Source organism: Oculina patagonica, unplaced genomic scaffold (genome assembly GCF_052425735.1).
Source record: "Oculina patagonica isolate OP01 unplaced genomic scaffold, crgOcupat unplaced5, whole genome shotgun sequence".
Classification (NCBI taxonomy): domain Eukaryota; kingdom Metazoa; phylum Cnidaria; class Anthozoa; order Scleractinia; family Oculinidae; genus Oculina; species Oculina patagonica.
The window spans coordinates 655-20,699 of record NW_027558361.1 but is presented as its reverse complement, the minus strand read 5'-3'; the positions used below and the strand labels follow the sequence as shown (position 1 = coordinate 20,699).

General features: G+C 37.8%; 2 protein-coding genes across 4 annotated transcripts in view; one reads left to right on the top strand and one right to left on the bottom strand.

Moving 5' to 3' along the window:
- The window catches only part of LOC144640822 (slowpoke-binding protein-like), a 28,786-nt gene extending 20,655 nt beyond the window's left edge, over positions 1-8,131 (bottom strand). For both annotated transcript variants that reach the window (XR_013568446.1, XM_078499893.1), the window contains exons 1-7: positions 8,003-8,131; positions 5,300-5,370; positions 4,900-4,997; positions 3,396-3,473; positions 2,563-2,714; positions 1,573-1,683; positions 1,091-1,186 (exon numbers count right to left, since the gene is read on the bottom strand). Coding sequence is in view for 1 of the 2 variants with exons in the window: in XM_078499893.1 (XP_078356019.1) it covers positions 1,091-1,186; positions 1,573-1,683; positions 2,563-2,714; positions 3,396-3,473; positions 4,900-4,997; positions 5,300-5,370; positions 8,003-8,041 (645 nt within the window). In the remaining variant the exon portion in view is untranslated. The remainder of the gene's footprint in view (positions 1-1,090; positions 1,187-1,572; positions 1,684-2,562; positions 2,715-3,395; positions 3,474-4,899; positions 4,998-5,299; positions 5,371-8,002) is intronic.
- Positions 105-18,679, top strand: LOC144640823 (snurportin-1-like). 2 transcript variants are annotated; one of them, XM_078499896.1, is made up of 10 exons: positions 105-1,124; positions 9,104-9,184; positions 13,783-13,858; positions 14,003-14,080; positions 14,639-14,743; positions 15,074-15,167; positions 15,752-15,849; positions 16,871-16,948; positions 17,575-17,658; positions 18,112-18,679. In XM_078499896.1, the coding sequence occupies exons 1-10, from the start codon at positions 1,084-1,086 to the stop codon at positions 18,577-18,579; spliced, it is 1,203 nt and encodes a 400-aa protein (XP_078356022.1). In that variant the 5' UTR covers positions 105-1,083; the 3' UTR covers positions 18,580-18,679. The 2 variants fall into 2 exon arrangements, with proteins under 2 accessions (XP_078356022.1, XP_078356020.1); XM_078499894.1 differs by lacking the exon at positions 105-1,124 and adding an exon at positions 8,195-8,532 and having other exon boundaries at positions 18,112-18,677.
- The last annotated feature ends 1,366 nt before the right edge of the window (positions 18,680-20,045 follow it).

Here is a 20,045-nt window from a genome sequence, read left to right as displayed (position 1 = left end):
ACAGTGCAGCAAGCAAGCAAGCAAGCAAAAGAACAAACGAGCGAAAGAGCCAGTGAACGAGGAAACGAACTAACAAACGAGCAAACAATTTAGCAGGGGAACGAAAGAACGAACGAACGAACGAACGAACGAACGAACGAACGAACGAACGAACGAACGAACGAACGAACGAACGAACGAACGAACGAACGGACGGACGGACGAACGAACGAACGAACGGACGGACGGACGGACGGACGGACGGACGGACGGACGAAAGGACGGACGGACGGACGGACGAAACGAACGAACGAACGAACGAATGAACGAATGAAACGAACGAACGAACGAATGAATGAACACTTTAAGCAATGGGAGAATTTACATACAGTGTACAGCGTATTAATGCAGGTTTACATGTAGCAGAAGGGAAGGCTCCAAATTAAAAACTTTTTTTACATGTAAATTATAGTATGCAAGTAATAGATCTCTATCAACAAATAAATGTACAAAGTACAGTTTAATACATGCATTATAAAGAATTATATAATAACCTGAATTCTACGCGCATTTTGATTGGTTCTTACTTATGATCTATCAGAGTACAGACAGATGGATGACGTCACGCGGTGGTGTGACTCGCGCGCGTGATTAGAGTTCATAGTCCAGATCAGAGTTGTCGGCAAAGTTTTTCAAACTTGCGAGGCCATAACAAAGCAAAAAAGTTCAGCTTAATTACAATTGTCCAGTGAGAAACAATACGCCAAGCATCGTTCACCTTTCGAAGCATTTAACTGGGCGAAACAAGCTTGAAGAATACAGTGAATTATTCGAGAAATTATCCGAAATCTATATGAAAGTTTGACCGATATAATTGTGCAATTGGACGACGCCACGGGAAACAAACGAATTGTGGTTGAACGCTTCGGTTATGTTTACAGATTTGAACAACTTTCCAAATCGGAATAAAGGTTAGAGTTTTCATTGACTTTCAATGTTCATACCACATTTTGACGTCATCTGTGATCTATAACTGAACAGACGCACGGCAAAATGGAATCTATTTGTTAAACAGACACTCTTCCAAAGGCAGCATTGTACACGATGTTACCTCTAAGACTTGTCGTCCATAATTTCGGATCTGGGTAAGTGACAGAGATTTCCCTTTAACTTGATACTTATCTTCCCACGACGACTGTGAACGAGACTGAAAGACAAATTTAAGAATTTACATGTACAAAACAGCTGTAGTGTAAAGGAACTGTCTAGAAAATTAATGAGATGCACCTATTTTAGACACAAAGCTGGCCAGAGAGTTTATAAAAAAGATAAATTTATAAGAATTTATTAAAATGCAGATGGTGACCCTTAAAATTAAAGTAATAATGTGCTACTCTAAGAAGCTTTAGTATAGGCCAGCCTAAAGCCTTGTTTTCATTTTTAATAATATAAAGAAATATAATTTAATAATACAAATTAATAAAGGCAGTCATATTAGCATTCATTTGGGTAAATTTTTGTAACAAAATGTTCAATCTATTATGTACAAACTGTAATCAGTATACTCCACAAATGACAATTGCGTTGTCATACCCCATAAATGACATCTTTCAGTGATCCTGCAGATCTGAATGGATGGACAAACATAACCAAATTGTGTTCAAACACAAAATCTACCTCCATCACTGGCAGCAAGTACGGATGCTGTAAATAACAAGTTGGGCAATATTAAATTACAATAATATGACATGTTTTCATGTATGTTTGCTTTACTAATAATATAGTACTAAAGCTCAAAAAAAAATCTATCTTTTTCTCCTTTGCTACTGAAATACAAAAAAGAAAAACATTCTTGACTGCTGGAAGCAATGCCAACCAAATTGACCACATTTTACCATAAGTTATGCACCTATCAATGTTAAGCCCGAGGGGGGGGGGGGTCGGGTCGGGCTAACCACGGGATTTTGATTGTGAGGTCGGTCCCCAGGGTAGGGATTTTGATCGTACCTGATGGCCCCAGGGTAGGGATTTTGGTCGTATATGATCCCCTGCAACAAGGTTTGAAGGACATCTGACCACCTTTCATTGCTCCCGGGTCGGAATTTTGACCAATTATTTTGTCCCGGGGGTGGGGAATTTGACTTTTTTTTATAGAAAATGTCAAAATCCCCACCCCTTGCCCGAACCCCCCCCCCTCGGGCTTAACATTGATAGGTGCATTACTCTCAAATAGCCCATTGAAATGGCATAATAAAATGTTTAAAATTCAAGTGAAATGACAAGCCATAAGGCCAGTGTTTTCTCTTCAAAGTTGATTTGGCCTGGATCACCAAATACAAATTTCGAGCTCATAATCTTACTGTGAATTAATAAAAAGTTTATCATGTCAATCATGTTACTGGTATAGCATGGCGAGGCATGGCACGGTATGGCAAAGTACAGCAGGAGCAGCATATGGCATGGCATGGCATGGCATAATATAATAAAATTATAGTTATTAAATGTATAAATAAATTATCTGGGTTTCTTGATGGTTAATAATATTGGCATGATAGTCTTCCACCTTAATTAACATGTACAAACCTGCAAGAGTGAAAAAAGCTCTTTTAAAGTTTTTCTTGTCCCCTTGCTGAAGGAAATCACACACTGTGAACTCCATGGTACCATTGTTAACACTGCATCTATTTCTTGTTTACTGTCCCTAACAAGGAACCACTGTTTATTTATTCGGCTTCCTGAAAAGCAAAATGAACAAAATAATAAACACAGTCAGCCAGGAATTACACATGCATGTATAGTGCTCAATAGAAGCAATTAGGTCTTACTGAAATTTCATTTTTGAGTCTATACATGACAAAAGGTTTATAAGCTACACTAAGATGACATTTGGTACTAAGCTAAAAGTCCACTAACAAGTATTACACTCTACTATATGCTGTGCATGTGTACTGCAGCTCTTTCAACTGAATAACTAAGTCTTTTGACCAGGATATAAAAGAGGTGTATTAACTGCAGTTTTCAGTATTTATTTCATTATTATTTATTTAATTAGTATTTATTTTTATGTGCCTCAAATTTAATATTCTGAGTGCAAAATATAAACATTAAAGTCCTTTTCTCATTAAATGAAATTCATAGTAGGCCGGTGTATGAACTGCATTTTCAGTATTTATTTAATTATTATTAATAACTTCTTTATTTCCTTGCAAATATATCTGTGTTCTCAAGCTAGTAATTCAGCAATCATAATATCATAAAAATGGAAGAAAATGGGCAGCCATAGGATACCACACATTTAACTAAAATTGTGTACTTACAGCCACTGTAGATACAAACAAACACAGTTTTATTAAAGGCATGCATTCTCTCATTTAACTAATAAAATGCAAGAGTTCAGAGTTAGTGTAAAATCTTACCTATATCTGGTAAGTGGTCAATGAAGCTGTATTTTTTCGAGTCCTTCAGATAATAATAACAATTCAACAACACTGCATCTGTAATATAAAAGAACACATTATCACAGTCAAGAATACTTTTATTAATAATTTTTTACAACACCTTAATTACCGGTAATATACATGATTATAGGAAATTAACGATACATGTTATTAACACGAATTTCAAAAAATTCATGTTAATTTTATTGATGTTTATTAATATAAACACGTTTACTATATCATTAAGCATTTAACCAGACCTTTTCTTAAATTCGCATTAATTTTATTACCCGTATATTTTGTTCGCGTTGTTAAAAATTAATGCTTTGTTATATTCCTATAATAAGGTATATATGATTGATTCCCTAATAGTACTTACAGGCTATCAGATTATAATAATTATGTACATCCTAGGGGTGGACCAAATTGCATAATACTATATTCTGTTGAAACAGATGCCATGCCCATGCAAGTAAATAATGACAATTAATTGCCCTTTTCGCGCCAGTCCCTTACATAATTTCAAGTGCGAGTGTAAATTAAAGTAAGAGCTCTGCATCTCATTTTGACCCAGTTCAGGTAACAATCCTGGCTGTTGGTACTGCAGCGACAAGTTGTTTCTCCTTTTCGCGCTCGATCCTCATGCAACCGTGCTTTTCATTTCCCTTTGCTCCACGTCTTCCCTCACCTTAACCCATTTCCACTCCCAACTCTCATTAGTGCAGTTACTTATCTCCATCTCTTATAAGTGAGTGTGAAAGGGGCTGTCATGATTATTTTAGTATATATGTTATTATTGACATTGCCATCACTAAATATTGATGCAAGTGTTTCAATGATTCAATTTTATTCTTGATTCAAATTTTACTTTCCTTTGTTTTTGGGTATGCTTATGAGTTTAAAACAAAGAAAATAAAATTTGAACTAAGGATCAAGTTGAACCACAACACAATCATGTTCATTTTATATCTGCATGTGAGCACAGATTAATATGACTTTTTTGTGACATTGGTTTCGTTTCGGTGGTTTTGTTTTGTTGTTTTGGGTTTTAGTACATCAGGGCTCGAAAAAAACTTGAATTCCAACTTGCCCATAGGGCAAGTAACTCTCAAATTTTGCTTGCCCGGGCACTTTCCCCCCTTGCCCAGGCTCTCAAACTTATTAATAGTTCATGAAATTAAGTTAATTAATGGTTCGCCATGCCTGTCCGGGCAAGTGAGCATGAAAAGTCACTTGCCCGGCAGGAAAATTTACTTGTCCCGGACGACCGGACAGGGGTTTTAGTGAGCCCTGTACATGCCGTCAATTTATACCCTGCCCCATTCTACACTTTGATTTGCTTTCGAAAATTAGGGGTGATCCACAGGGTTGGTCCATGGACCGGGACCACAAGGTGGTCCAATGACTGGGTCCACAGGGGTGGTCCATGGACCCGAGTCCATGTTTTGTATAGGCATGTACCCCTTCAAGTGTTGTATCATACCTCTTTCTGCCATCTTTTGCATCTTTTTCTCATCATCCCACTTCTGTATTAAAGACCTCTCCTCATCAAGGATGATTTGGTCATACCGTCTCTGTCCCCTAAAAGATTAATACAACAAGTTATAATGATACAAACTACAAACTGGCTTTAGTACTAATGGTTATACAGTGTAAACTGACTACAAAAAATCCCAGATCTTAAATTTCACAGTTATCTGACTTTAGAGATGGAGGCTTGAATTTCACGCAGACATGATAACTGCAGAGTGTTAAGAAATAAAAAGATTGTTGTTTTTATTTGTGTGTGTGTTTTGCTTTAGAAAGCACTTAGCAAACTAAACAATTGAAAGAATTAACTCTTTTTTTCACATTTGTGTGCCACAGTAAACAAATCAACATACCTTCGTCTACAAATCAGCCATATTATGATAAGGATAATAAATGCAATCCCAACAGCAATCAGGACAGGAACCTTTAAAAGGTGTACATGGAAGTCATTAATTAAATGTAATAATGTTGTCTTAGACTTGAGCTTCTGCATAGAAGAACATCTAAGAAACTTTGTTTTTAATTTACCAGTACTGACTGGCATAAATTTAAGGCTGTACATCCTTCACAGATGTGTGGGAAACATAGTGGCCTAAGGGTTAGTGTGCTGGACTCTGGGAATGGTCCAAGTTCAAGCTCTGATCTGGTTGACCAGGGGTCATTGTCTTGTACTGTGTTCTTGAGCAAGCCACTTTTCTGATGATCAGGCTGCATTTTATGTAGGTTACAGAGAAGATCTTTGGCTGGGATTTTCAAAACGGCACTGCGTACGGTCGTAGTTGGCATGTTTTTCTTCATAACTAATAGACTTTTATAACATTGGTAAAATTTGCGGCGTAAGATGTACCAAAAGGCACCCTGGCACCCTGACTCACTTGCCTCTCTGCAGCCAGTTAAATGCCATTTATACCGTATAATAAAACATGACTGGGTACTGGTGAATTAAATGCTGGAGGGTTAAATGCTGTAATGGACTGGGATCCCATTCGGGAGGAGACGGAAGGGTGGGGGGAGGTACAGACTACTCCTACCCACATAATTTGTAGACTCACTTAAAATAAAGTTATCATAAATAAAAATTATCATACTTCAACACGGCGTGGGCCCAGTTGCTTAAAGGGCAGATGACACAATTGGTTATAACTAGTGGATGGCGATTTATCCAAAAAAAAATGGATTCTGGTGGACCACTTGGTTGGAATGTTGACTTTCTAGTCATTCCGTGAATTCAATTTTCTGATCATTTTCAGATTCCTAAACTGCATTTGCACCTCAGCAAACAATAGCTGGCTACATTTCTCAGCCATTTGTCTGGTGCCAATTGAAAACGAAACATCTTAAATCAAGACTGGGTTTTGCTGAGCTTTTTTTTACGGAAGTGGTTGATATAAAATTTGAAAACCGATTAAGTCGACGGAAAAAACTATTGATCTGAAGCAGACAACGTTCGAATAGTGTCCCATGATGCATTTCGTTTCATCTTATATTATCACTGCGTACGTGACCTAATTAGTATTGTTCAGCTCTCGCGAAGCGAGAAGAAGCGTTCGCCATGGCGTGTTTCCGGACTAGTTTTGATTCAAAAGCTGCTGCTTTCGAGGAAAACGACTTATTCTACGTTCACTGCGTTTCAAAGGAGAATTTTAGTGTCACATTGAAGGGATTTACCTGTGTTTCGCTAGTATACAGAGAAATACATGTTAGTGTTATCGAACAATTGGACTAACGTCGAAGAGCTTTCGTTCCTGTGACAGTAAAAAAATTCGGCTATAGATGAACTATTTGTTGCTGGAGTGTTAATAAAGAAGTCCTGTGCTTATCTGAATCGGTTTTCTTACATTTCTTCTTACATCTCTATCGATCTCTAGTCTGTCCGCTTCGCAGTCGGCGGGCTCGTTCGGCGTTGTTTACATAATCTGTGAATACATATTTGAGCTTATTATTACGGTTATTTTTCACCAGTTGTAAGCATTTCACTTATTTGAAGAGTACAGTTATAAAATTACTTTCGAAATTAGTCATTTTGAATGTAAATATAAATGGCAATGATGACAAAGCTCACGAAAGAGCCCAGCGATTGTTGCCTGAAACAGACATCACACACGCTTCGCAGCACGCGGCGCTGGTTTTCGATCGAAATTTCAGTCATCTTTGATCGCTGAAAAAGTCATTAAGATGCGGGTACTTCTGGGTACTTCTTTGCAAGTAGAATAATACGGCCTTCATTATGCTAGCGTGAGACCCATATTTAGTAGAAACCTGCTTATAATCCGAAGAATCGTGAATATTTATGACCTCGTCGCGGGTCAGTGAACACTTTGTGAAGGAAAGCTAATCAAAATAATAAAAATAAAGGACGTTTTTTAACAAACCACGGTCATAGGACAATTGCAAATCAATGAAAGTATGACAAACAACAAAATAATGCAATTTCCTTGCTTTTGACTGGAAAAAAATACGAAATATGCCGTAGAGAAAGCGGCGTTATTTTACGGTGGAATCCGCCATAACTTCGATATTGCGTGAAGTGCGCGGAGAATTGCACCATGGGATACTATTCGAACGTCGTCTGGATCTGAAGGTAAAATTGACTGACTGTACGTTATACGGCTGAAAATTACATTTTTACTGCATTGATTATCTGGCGGATATTCTTCCAGAAATAAAGCAGCTAAATCAAATTTAGAACATGCATGCATGTACATGCACGTATCAAAAAGGTAGCCGGTCATAACGCCCCCAAGGTTATAGGTTATACTTAGTTTTCTCACTCGGTTTTACAATTACGAGGCAAGGATAAAAAGGTAATGAAAAGAGCAAACAACAAAAATAGGAAAGTACAAGAACCTTGAAACGGTAGAATCCGCTCACTATAAACTCGGTTTTTACGATCGAAAACGGAAAAATTATGTTTCTGCTATCGTTATCATAAAATTACAAATAAAATTTGCTTTATTACAATGGGGGACGTTATGTCTTATAGGGGGCGTTATGTCTCGGGGGCGTTTTACCTTGGGGGCGTTATGACCGCAATTCATCAAAAATTATGTACGTACCCATATGTTGTGGCTCATATAATCCACAAACGAGCTCATCACTTGGTCTGGCAGATTACAGTCGTTACTTCTCAGCACAGTGTCAGCACATAGCGTTGTTGATCTCTTTCTGCCGATTTCTACTGTAGCGTAAAAAATATTTTGAAATCATCAAAGGGCTGAAAACATTTCATAACATTTGCAACAAGCAATGTAAAAATTAACCAGGCGTCTCATGTCATAAGAATATCACGTGTTTTGGGTTTCCTGAGGAATCACTATGAACTTTTACACGACGTATCTACTGCCGATGGCTTGCGGGCTCATAGCAGAGAAGGGGCTCTCGAAAAGTGATGGAAAATTCGTGGAAGAGGGGAAGTGAGCGGTTGACAATGGCTAAAGAAATGTACTTTTCCACCTCCCTTTTGTGAAGATTTTTTACGAGAAAGCTACTGCCTTCATTGTGTTAAAATGGAAGGCCTTTCTGAATCATTCGCAGCTCATTTTACGGTTTCTTCGGAACCAAACGACCCTGCGGCACCACATCCGAGGTAAACATCTCACCGTTGTAAACTTTTATGTAATTATTGTGCTGAACTTATGGGCTCATATCCATTCTACTGTCAGATTGTTAACAGTGCTAATATGATACATCCATAAAGCTGAGTTCTAAGCACGAAATCAATAATCTTTGGGCTTTATATAGTACCCATCTTTTTCTCCCCCCCCCCAAAAAAAGAAAAACCTGCCTGATGTGCAAACTTACATTGTAACCTTTAACTTCTGATGGCCCAGTTTGCACCAGATTCTTTGCAACCTCTGTAGGGAGGGGCCAGGGCATGGTTAGGCGGTTGAAAAGTGACAGCTGCCGAAACAGGCTGCGGTGAGAAATCCTCCTGATGACTTAATTTTAAAGCTGGATCCAGGAGTTCAGCTGCTGGCTGGCCTGCACTGACCTGTTTTATTACTTCTCAGAATATTTAACTGTGAACGGTCAGATTGGTGTAAAGAGTGGCTGCATAAATCATAGCAGTAAATACTAAAACTGCTTCTAAAGGTACATTGTGTATGGTGTTAACAAAACATGTTACAGCAAGTTATTTTATTTTCTTGTCTTGACAGGATGGCACAGTATAAAATGAAACCCAGCAATACACCAGATCAGTCTCTGAGGAGGCAAAGGATGTTGGACGAACAGAAGAGGTATGGGAAGTACTTACTTTTCCTAATTTTTACCGAATGGTAATGAGGTTGTAGGGATCATTCGCTAAGTCACGTGTTTCCCTCATTCACTCACTCACTCACTCACTCGAACACTCGACTCTGACATTAAACCGCAATTAATTCATGCATTTAACGGTGAACGTGCTGACAGAAAGGTTCTTTAAAATGCCATTCAGCGCATGTCAAAACAAATTATTCTCCAACCTCGTTCCCAGGGTCTCTCTCTTTCAGGGAACTAAATTGAACTTTCACAAAACAAATCGAAAGAGGATCAGTTACACTTATCCTCTGGTGATAAAAGAGAATAGAATTCGCTCTACGAAGCCTCAGAGCAGGCTATCAATGTCCCATTCACGTAAGAAAACATTCAAAGACGCATTTTAGTAAACACAACATTCATGCACGTTTTTGTTTCGCGTCACATCATCTTTGTGTCACGTCATCCGTTCTTCATCTTTTTAAGTCGTGCAGAAACGCACATCTTTCTCTCAAATTTTATTCGCTCCTAAAATAATGCTATACGTGCTGGCAGAAAAGTAAACATATTCATAAAACAAATTTACTTAATGCTAAAAAGGATCAAAGGTTATACTTAAATATTTTTGTGATGAAATAGAATTCGCGCTACGAAGCTGAGAGCACGAACCATCATGACGCAATTTCCATGGAAAAGTAAAACATTCACAGAGAAATAAAGTGAGATTGTGTTACATTATTGAACGCTCATTTGAACAAAAATACTATCAATAACCCATTCACGCAAGAAAACATTCAAAGGCAAATTGAGGTTGTGACCTTACTGAAAGCAGCTATGAACTACACATAGTTATGTAATATTTTTTATATAAAAAATATTACGCTCGGCATGTGACGTGTTCAGTTTACAGGGCTCAAAATAACGGCCGGTCAAAGGACAATGTCCGGCCAAAATAACGATTTGTCCGGACAAAATTTTGGCTCGGCTGTCATTTTGACCGGTCACGTACTCGGCTTTCAAATAAATAACACACAAAAAAAAAATTTATTTGCAGTATTTCTTGAAGTTTTACAGTAAAATTATAAAATATCATTGCAGCTTGCAGTCACAAATTTGTAGAATACAGATGAGACGGTCATGCTCTGCAGATTTGTTAGCGGTTTCCTTAAATAAAACAGGAAACATCCACGTCTGAAAAATAATACGCTAAACAGACAACAATGAACATCGCATCGAATCGCTCGTTAGTGGACGGGCTTCTCTGTTGTAGGCGACGTTGAAAACTTCAGGGGCACCCAACGGAATATTTCGTTAAAATATCTGTTCGGAAGACGATTTGAGATCTAGAATTTTCGGAACATTCATCGTAAATTTTTTTGCTTGCCTGCCTTTCCTAGGAATTTCGAATATCTAAAAAATAGTATAATTGTTCATTTTTAACGGATTTTTACTCTAAAAAGGTCACCTAGAATTTTCGGGAGCCTTTCTCTGGCTGGAATTTTTTCGAAAAGGTTAGTTTTGATCCCTATAACTTTCGGATCACTAGACTTTCAGCTAGGAAATCCGAACAGATAAAAAAATTTTAGGGGATAAAAATATGCCTATATCTACCGTTTAAATACTAAAATACTTTTAACGGTGCTATCTTTAAGTGGTTTTGAACTATATTCTCGATGGGTGCCCCTGAAACTTGGAGAGATCCATGATTTTTGAAATGCGTAGGCTTTCTCGCTAATCTCTTGGCAGTCTTGAAGAAAGAGAACTTTTAAAAGAGGGCATCTTATAGGAAGCTCGATGAACAACGAGTCCGTAACTTTGCAGTGACTCAAATCCAAATAGCGCACTCGGCAAGCACCCAATCTTCAAAGTTTGAGTGAAGTCTGGAACGACTAAGTCTGGAACGACTTCTTTCTTATGACCGATCCATGGTGCAATAAAAACATCAATTATCTTGCATCGGCTTAAAATGGAGCAAAGGTTTCCCCATTTCAGATAACAGCATTCACTTAAGAGTATTTCTCGTGTCCCCGGATACCAGACTGCCCGGATACCATATTTTCACAGGACATCTGGCGTAACTTTCCTTTGGAAGTCAAAGTCGACCTTTTTCCAAACGGTGGTACAATGGATGATTTCAAACCACTTTTTACATACTATGGCTAGGGTGCAGATTCGCTCAGCATCTGGGAGATAACTAAAGATTATCGCTAGGATTGAATCGGGAAGATGAGTGATCATTAAATAATGTAAAACTATGCAGAGTTACGAAACATTACGGCTACTGATCATTTTGTTTTATGTAGAGGAGAAAACAGAAGAAATGGAAATTCAAAAAGCGAACATAAAAAAATTTAGCGATCAAAACATTTAAGCTTATACTATTTAACAACAAGTGTTTTAGCTTATGAGGCGAAATTTTTGGCAGAATAGGCTATTGCTTCAAAGTAAATACTCAATATTTTGACCGGTCAAAAACGAGACATGACCGAGCAAAAATTGATTTGGCCGGTCAACATGACCGGTCAGTATCCAAAAATTATTTTGAGCCCTGGTTTAGTTAACACCACATCAACGGCACGTTTTTATTTTGCATCACGTCACCTTGTGTCACATCATCTGTTTTTCATCTTTTTGAGTCGAGCAGATACACGAAGTGCTCGGGCGTATCTTTTCTCTCAAATTTTATCCGCTTCTCAAAAATACAGTAGAACCCCGGTAACTCGAACTCTGAAGGGAAACGAAAAACCGTTCGAGTTAGCGGGGTTTCGAGTTATCGGGTTACCGGTAGATTGAATATTTAATTTGCCAAGTTAATAATTGATAGCTTACTGATTTTTCAGCACCTCAGTATACAGCGCAGTGCAAATTAAACTTATCTCGTCAGAAACTCTTACTAATACGATCATAAATTCTTAGGATAAGAGTGGAAAAAGGCTGTCAAATAGGTGATCTGTTTTGTTGCTCTAATCAATAGGCAACCGTGGCGAGTTGCCAGAACCGTAATTCGAGTTATCGGGGTAAATTTGACCCAAATTTTGATTAAGGGAAACAGAATGTTGTTCGAGTTAGCGGGGTTTTAGAGTTATCCGAGTTCGAGTTAACCGAGTAAAAATGACTTAAAAGTGAGTTCAAATCAAAGGGGAAATGGGCAATTCAAGAAAATATCCATACACCATGACGGACGGCTTCAATATTTTAACCCCCCCTTGCCTTCTGAAATTCCAAAATGCGTTACCCCCCCCATGCCCTTGAAATTCCATAATCCTTGACCCCCCCTCCCGTTAGGATTTTTCCTTTTTTCTTTAAGTCCTTTACAATTCCCGGCAGGGTTCGCAAATATGCCCAATTTGGCGTATTTTACATCAAATTATTTCAAATGACTCGATCTGTAACAGAGGCTGGGATGAAAATGTAAAAAAAAATTATGAGTTTTCTCCTTACTCTTGTTCAACAGATACAACCTATATTAACTTTACATTGCCCCAAACTGGTACAGGACATTAAAATATCAATATCGTGTCATGTACGTGTGTACTTTCGGAAGATAATACGATCCAGAGCTACGATCGAGTGCACTGACATATCCGCCATCTTGAATTTGAGCCTTTGGGGTCAGCAGTCGCTCCCAATCCCACGTGCTTCAAAATGGCGTCTCGAAGCGTGGCAAAATAGTTTCGCGCTCCACTGAATGTGCTGAATATGTTGTGGATCCGCTTTGACAAGAAAAAAGAGTGAATGAAGACATTCATCAACGTTAAGGCCTCTGGAGCTTGATGTACAACGTCCCGCATTTTATTGGTTTTCTTTTGTAAATGAACGCAAACACACGCCTGATCGATCGATACTTGTCTTGTATCTTCTTGTATCCTGCTTCTGCGACGCGGTCGTCAGTTCGTGCTTTATTTACAAATGAGTAATCCACAAAATTAGCATTTCAAGGAACACACTTTTGTCTGTCTCCTCTGGAAATCTAAGATCTGAAACTCCCCCATGCCTTCGGAATTCCAATCGTAAGTATCCCCCCATGCCCTCGGAATTCCAGTTCAAAGAACCCCCTTGCCCTCGGAATTCCAAAAAGCCGTCCGTCGTGGTGTATGGATATTTTCTGGAACTGCCCAATGGCAACCTCGTTCTCTGGGGGCGGGGAGAGAGAGACCCTGGGAACGAGGTTGGGGAAATGGAAGTATGTTCGAGTTAGCGGGGTTGTTCGAGTTATCCGAGTTCGAGTTACCGGGGTTCTACTGTAAAGTTATACGTGCTGACAGAAAACTAGTCATATTCACATAGCGCTACGACGCCCGAGAGCATGAGTCATCAATGACGCAACTCATGTGGAAAAATAAAGCAAAGTGAGATTGCTTTACTTTTATTGGACACTTAATTAGAAAAAAAATGCGGAGATCGGCACTTCATTCATCAAATTACCATGAGGTTGATCAAAGAGCCTTTGGTTAAAATTACATTCAAATCATGTTTCAGTTTCAAACTTGAAGGAGTTGGGCATGTTTGCCTGTAGTGGTCAAGGAGATCACTACTTCTAACAGTTAAAACAAATAAATATAATTTATATATTATGTACAATTATTATGTTTTTCTTCAGGCGTAGACGAGACTTTGTCAACTATACAAGAAAACTGGTTGAAGGATCATTAGGAGTTGAAGACATTGAGGCAGAGGTGCAATATTACATTTTACTGTTTATGTATTTTCTTTGTCGAAAGGGATTTACACATTTTATTACGTCTGCAAAAGAAGTGTAATATTAATTTTACTTTATCGTATTACTCTTTTTTGCACTTTTTTATTATCCTTCATGTTAGGACATGGACTCTGTGGAGGAATGTGACAAAGATCAAAAGAGAGGTCACAAAAAGAAGTTCAATCCTTATGCATATCAGGTTTGAAAACATTTATTTAAATTCTAGTTAACAGTGTATTGGAAAAGGTGGTTAAATAAATATAAATAAATCAGTTATACAAGTACTTTAAAATTCTGATACTCTGGTAAGATTTACTGTTAGCAGAACTACAATCTTGTAATGTTGTGGTTCAAATTTTGCTTTAAACTCATTATGCAATCATACAATCAAGTCATTATCATACCCAAAAACGAAGGAAAAAAATATTAAATTTTGAACCAAGGATTAAATTGATCCACAACATCTACGCAAGTCATGTAGTTCTACATGTGTTGTTAATTTGAAGTATATTTCAGTTCAAAATGATTTTAAACATGCAAATAAAATTAAACAAACTAGTTTAAAGTCCTAAAATTCATTTTATATATGTACAGTTTTATTTACTAAAGTTTCAGTGGACCTATTGGGCTTGCTTTCATCCTAGATCTGACATGTGTATATATATTTTACCTTCAGCTTATGGCTTCCAAATCAGTGTACATACATGTACATGAATGTTGAACTTATGATGTGTGGTATCTTCTTTCTTTGTTGCAGCTTATGTTATCAGAGTGGCTTGTTGATGCTCCTGATGATTTACAGCAAGAGTGGTTCATGTTGGTTTGTCCAGTAGGCAAGAGGAACTTAGTTATTGCAGCAAATGTGAGTCATGTTGTCTTACCTTATTTTTGTACACCTTCCAACCTCTTTCCTGATTTTCCTTCTTTTTTTTTTCTTTGAAAAAGAAAAAAAAAATTAAAAATGCACCTTTTGTCTTATTATCTGCACCACTTGTCATAAACTTTACTTAGTTAAATGGTGAATTTATTCAGTTGTGCAGTGTATTTATGGTGTTACATCTTTGGTTATATCTTGAGCACAGCCTGAGAATTGAGTGTGTAAAAAGAGATGTCCATGTAGCATGTTAAATCAGGTTATGGATGATGTAACTAGGGATTCAAAGTGCTCTATGTTTTGTTTTTACCTCTGTAGGGATATACTGCTGCATATACTAAAAGTGGATACAGAGTGAATAAGTTTTCATCATTACTCCCAGGGGGAAGCCCTAAAACCCTTAAACCAGGAGGTAAGAAACCTGTAAAAGCTCTGTTTACCCCCCCGTCTCCCCCCCCCCCCCAAAAAAAAATCTTTCAAGGCTATCCTTCTAATACTTGTAAGTCCTCTCAATAGACTAAAATTGTATTCTCAGTATTGGACTGGAACTAGCTTGCAATGGAGGCTAATGCAGGAAATATTTTTTTATGATTTGAAATAATGCAACCCATCCATCTGGACAGTAGTTATGTTACGTTGAGTTACCCCTTTTAAAGGTCTTCTGAGGAAGCTTTAATTTAAACTTAATGGTCATTAGTTATTTGTATTCATGTCAGCTACTACAATTAAACAGAGTTACCTCAAAGCTACCACTAAGTGAATTGTCTCATCATCCCTTTCCAGCTTAGTAATCATCCTAAAATAATTAATCAATGTAACTGTAGTTTGCTCGATTAATTTACATAAAAAATGTTGTCAATTTGTCCTTGTTATTTTAACAAGGTACATAGTTCAACCCATTAACTGCTCATGTTAATTAAAATGCAAATTGCAGTAACAATACATGCACTCATTAATTAAAATGAAGTGATAATGAACTGCTACTGATCATCGTAGATCACACCATCCTGGATTGTATCTTCAGTGAATTGACAAACACTTTCTATGTGTTGGATGTCATGTCTTGGAGAGGTCATCCAGTGTATGACAGTGAGGTATATTTTTTGTGGATATTACTGATAATTATATGATCTATCAACTTTATTGGTCTTAAAATTTTACAAATAAAAGAAAAAGAAAAGGACCAAAAAGGAATTGCGCGAACGGGAAAATAGTAACCCATGCGGGGCGCAACCCTAAAAACTAAAAAGAATGGCGATAAAAATCTTAAATTAAAAAAAATATAAATATATATGTATATACAATAAATCTAATTAATTACTATAGTTAAAAATTATAGTTATAAAATCTAGTTTATTACTTATAGCTAAAGTTATAAAACAAGATCCAGATAATATTAATTACAAAAATTAAGAGCGGTGGCAAGGGCAGTTACGGAAGAGGAACCAGGTGCAGGGCATGTCAATATCATAGGTAGTGTCAAGTAGAGTAAAATAAGTGGCGCGCAGAAAATATTTGAATAAACTTGGGCTAGAAAATTTGTTGTGAGGGGCGAGGTTACAGATAGTGTTCCAAGGTTTTACAATTCTATTGAAATGTGTGTTTCCGTAGTGAAAGGTAGGTTAAGTCTGTTGTTGAGCTAAGTGGCTCATCAGGCCAGAGCTTTTCTGAACACGAAAGGCTCCATCTTAACATTGCCCCCATGCCCTCATCTCTTTTGAGCACTCATGAATCTGCCAAGCTGTGTTTTACTATTGAATGGTGCCTAATGACTTAAGTAACATTACAATCCCATGGGGAGGGGAGTGGGTACACATGTGTCAACATTAGCTTCACTGCTAATAATATTAGCAACCTAAGACCATCCTGTCTGAAATGGGTATGAAAAATGACATATTTCAGGCTGAGATAGGGTCAGGAGAGTTAAGTGGAACATCCTTCTAATCATTAATGACCTTGGGGTGAGCACTGAAATTTATATTACATGTACTTAAACCATTTGGTGTTTTGAGTATGCACAGAATGAGATACTGTACATGTACTGTAAGTTTAGCTTCTTATGCCAGCATTTGGAACATGCAAAGGCTACAAGTCTTGTGTTTTTTCTCCATTTAGACAGATTTTAGGTTTTACTGGCTGCAGACCAAACTTCAAGAAGAGCCTTTAGTAGCAGAAGTGTCCACTGAAAACCCAGTAAGCAGATCAATGTTTTTGACGTACAATTAAAGTAGTAGCCTGCGTTGCAGACGAAAAAACCCCGCTAGTTAAGTAGTAATGTGCTACACTTCTTTGATCAAATTGTCCTTCGAATCAACTACTTGTTGGCATACCGTAGAATTCCAGTTATAAGCCAGTGGGCTTATACAACTTCGTAAGGGGTTTTGGGTGGGCTTATAAGCGGAGGGGCTTATATCCAGGAGGGCCTATAAGCGGAATGAAAAAAACGTTTGGAATTTCTCAATTTCTACATTGAAGTTTTTTTTTACCTTCACATTTAAATTGGTCAAAGTAATGGCTCCTCCTTGGTAGGATCAGAAAGTACCTAAATTACATCCATTCCACGTATACATTCACTTTAAATGTAGAATACTTACCGTTATGTTATAAACTTAAGATATGTTACCTTTAGGACTCCACCATGCGCATATAGTCTTCCACATGTGTCCCCTATTTATTTCTCTCCTCTTGTCCTCAAAGTGCCGCAGAGCCTTCTTGTTGTCTTTTATTGTTATTTTGCTTACTTCAAGTCCTCTTGTGCTGGCTTACATGTTGTACACTGCACGCTATTGATCTTACAATGTTCCCGCATCATTTGCCAGTACAGGTTCCTTAGTCTACCCTATTGTCCCTGCGATGACAGCTCCATTCGTCAAGCTTTGAGCAGCGTTACATCAGTATCTGAGGTAATTGTCAATTCTAATGTAACAACCATCCATAGTGGTCCTTACTTTAAATTGCCATATTGAGTGTTGTTGAATAACGAGGCCTTGAAAACGTGACAAGGACGAATGATGAAAAACAACCATTTTATATCAGCTCATTTAAAAAGTGAGAGATAACCATTGGCCAGTCTTATAATAAGCCAGGAATAGCTAAGTGCACCAAACGAAAGATTACTTGCAGCCTTTACAATGTTTGGCTGTTTGGAAAGAAAAAAATAAACAAAAAAGCAAAGACAGGCTTGAAGAAATCAAACAATTACTGACAGTTGTGCATTTGGATTGACCCAATTAAAACTTCCCCAGTTATACTTGCACGATTTACCTTTTTATTCCCCTCCAACTCGTCTTTTGTTATCGGTTTTCTCACCCACCCTTCTCGACTTTCATAATAACGTCTCATTAATCTTTTTAAAGGTCGATGGCCTGCTGTTCTTTCACAAGAGAACGCATTACACTTGTGGGCGAACACCACTGGTCGGCTGGCTAAAACCGCACATGCTTCCCGAAATATTAGGGGTGTCCGTGCCTGATGCGTACCTGGCAGGATCTCCGCCAGTAAACAAACTTACACTGGTAAAGTCAAACAAAGATTTACGAGAGGGTGATGAAGAAAAAAAGGCTGCTTCTGAGAACTGTGTTTTGGAAGAGAAAATGGACACTCAATCGACTCAAAAAACAAAGCGAAGGCAGAGGCGGAAAAATTGTGCAGATAGTGGCGCAAAAATGGAAGTTGAAGCTGGATCTAAAGGCAGAAAAGAGCTCGAAGATGGAACAGAGGATTGCAGTGTAAAAATGGAAGTTTCACAAGAATCTAATCGGTCGCGAGGCAGGAGGAAAAAGAGGGACAATCATATGGATACGAGTCAAACTGATGACACTTAAAGATGGTGTAGAGTTGAAGTAATATTCGCTTTTTTCACGATCCCATAATACACCTTGTTTACCCCCCCCCCCCCCAAAAAAAAAAAAAAAAAAAAAAAGAGTTTGCTTGAGCATTGTTTTCAGTTTCTCTTGGGACGATTGTACGTCATTGTAAATCCCAAGAGAAATTGAAAACAATACTTATGCTAAAATGTTTTTTTTTTTTTTTTTTTTTTGGGGGGGGGGGGGGGTAAGGTGTATTATGGGAACGGTAAATACAGCGAATATAACTGACTTGACGTGGTCACGTGGGAATATTCTGGAAAGAATATACTACGATTTCCAGTTGAGTACGACGCGAACAAAGTTTGGTGACGAGGTTTCAACATAACAACGGCATTGTTGTCAAGGGCAAACTTCTCTGTTACCATTGGTAACAAATTTGTTTTTGTAACTGCCTTGCTCGACAATCTCGATGCTTAAATAAATAAAAACACTACAAATATCGTCAGCAACACTTTATTACGCTTTCAAATAAAAAATATATACACAGAGACAACGATAAAAGAAACAAATAACGAAATATATTATGCCTTAGCTGTTTTATATCGATGGTAACAGATCTGTGTTGAGAGTTGACGTTATGTTTAACGTGCGTCACTTTACCTTCCTCGTTAGAGTTACTGTTCAACTGAAATTTTATCGTTTTCCAACTCCAGGGATTTTCTAGCAGCTTTAAGAATTCCTTCAGCTTTAAATAATATATCTTTCTCAAGTGCAAAATGAATAATTCGCGAACTGAAATGAAGAACATTTAGCGTTTCGTAAAGCTGACAAAAGCTAACACTATTTCGGATCGAAATTTCAAAATATTAGCCAATCAAAAAATTGCTCAATTAAAACTGACGCCATCTTGGATCGAAATTAGCCAATCAAAAAATTGCCCTGTTTCTCGAGAGGTCCTCCTTGTATAAAAGAACTTTGGCGGTCAGTACCTGTAACGACAAGTTACCAATGGAAACAGAGAAGTTTGCCCTTGACAACAATGCTGTTGTTATGTTGAAACTTCGTCACCAAACTGTTGTTCGCGTCGTACTCAACTGGAAATCGTAGTATCGCATTTCATGGACGGTCTAAAGGACTGCTCGGCTTCATCGTTGGGCAATGCGAGAAAGTCGGAGAAGAAGTAACGTAAGCGTAACGCGTTCTCCAGTATTGTTCGCATTGTTCGACGAAAACGAGACTGCCTGCTGTTAGTCTACAGTCAAAACGTGACGCTAAATCATTTTTTTAACATTGAAAACGATGTGCAAAAGCGAGATTGGGTGGTAACTGCTCATTGTCCCTGCTGGCACAAAGTGAATACCAGATCTAAGGAACTGTTTATTCAGGTTTATTAATATACAATGTGCTTATGACTCGGCACGATTGTTTTTGCTTTTGTTGTTGTTGTTGCTGCTTCTGTTACTAATGTAGCAGCAGTAGTA

Bases quoted from the DNA above. Each gene is read 5' to 3' on its own strand.
- LOC144640823 (XM_078499894.1), top strand. From the start codon at position 8,453: ATGGAAGGCCTTTCTGAATCATTCGCAGCTCATTTTACGGTTTCTTCG. The intron at 13,859-14,002 runs GTGCAATATTAC...CCTTCATGTTAG, and splicing joins TTGAAGACATTGAGGCAGAG to GACATGGACTCTGTGGAGGA. The intron at 14,744-15,073 runs GTGAGTCATGTT...TTACCTCTGTAG, and splicing joins ACTTAGTTATTGCAGCAAAT to GGATATACTGCTGCATATAC.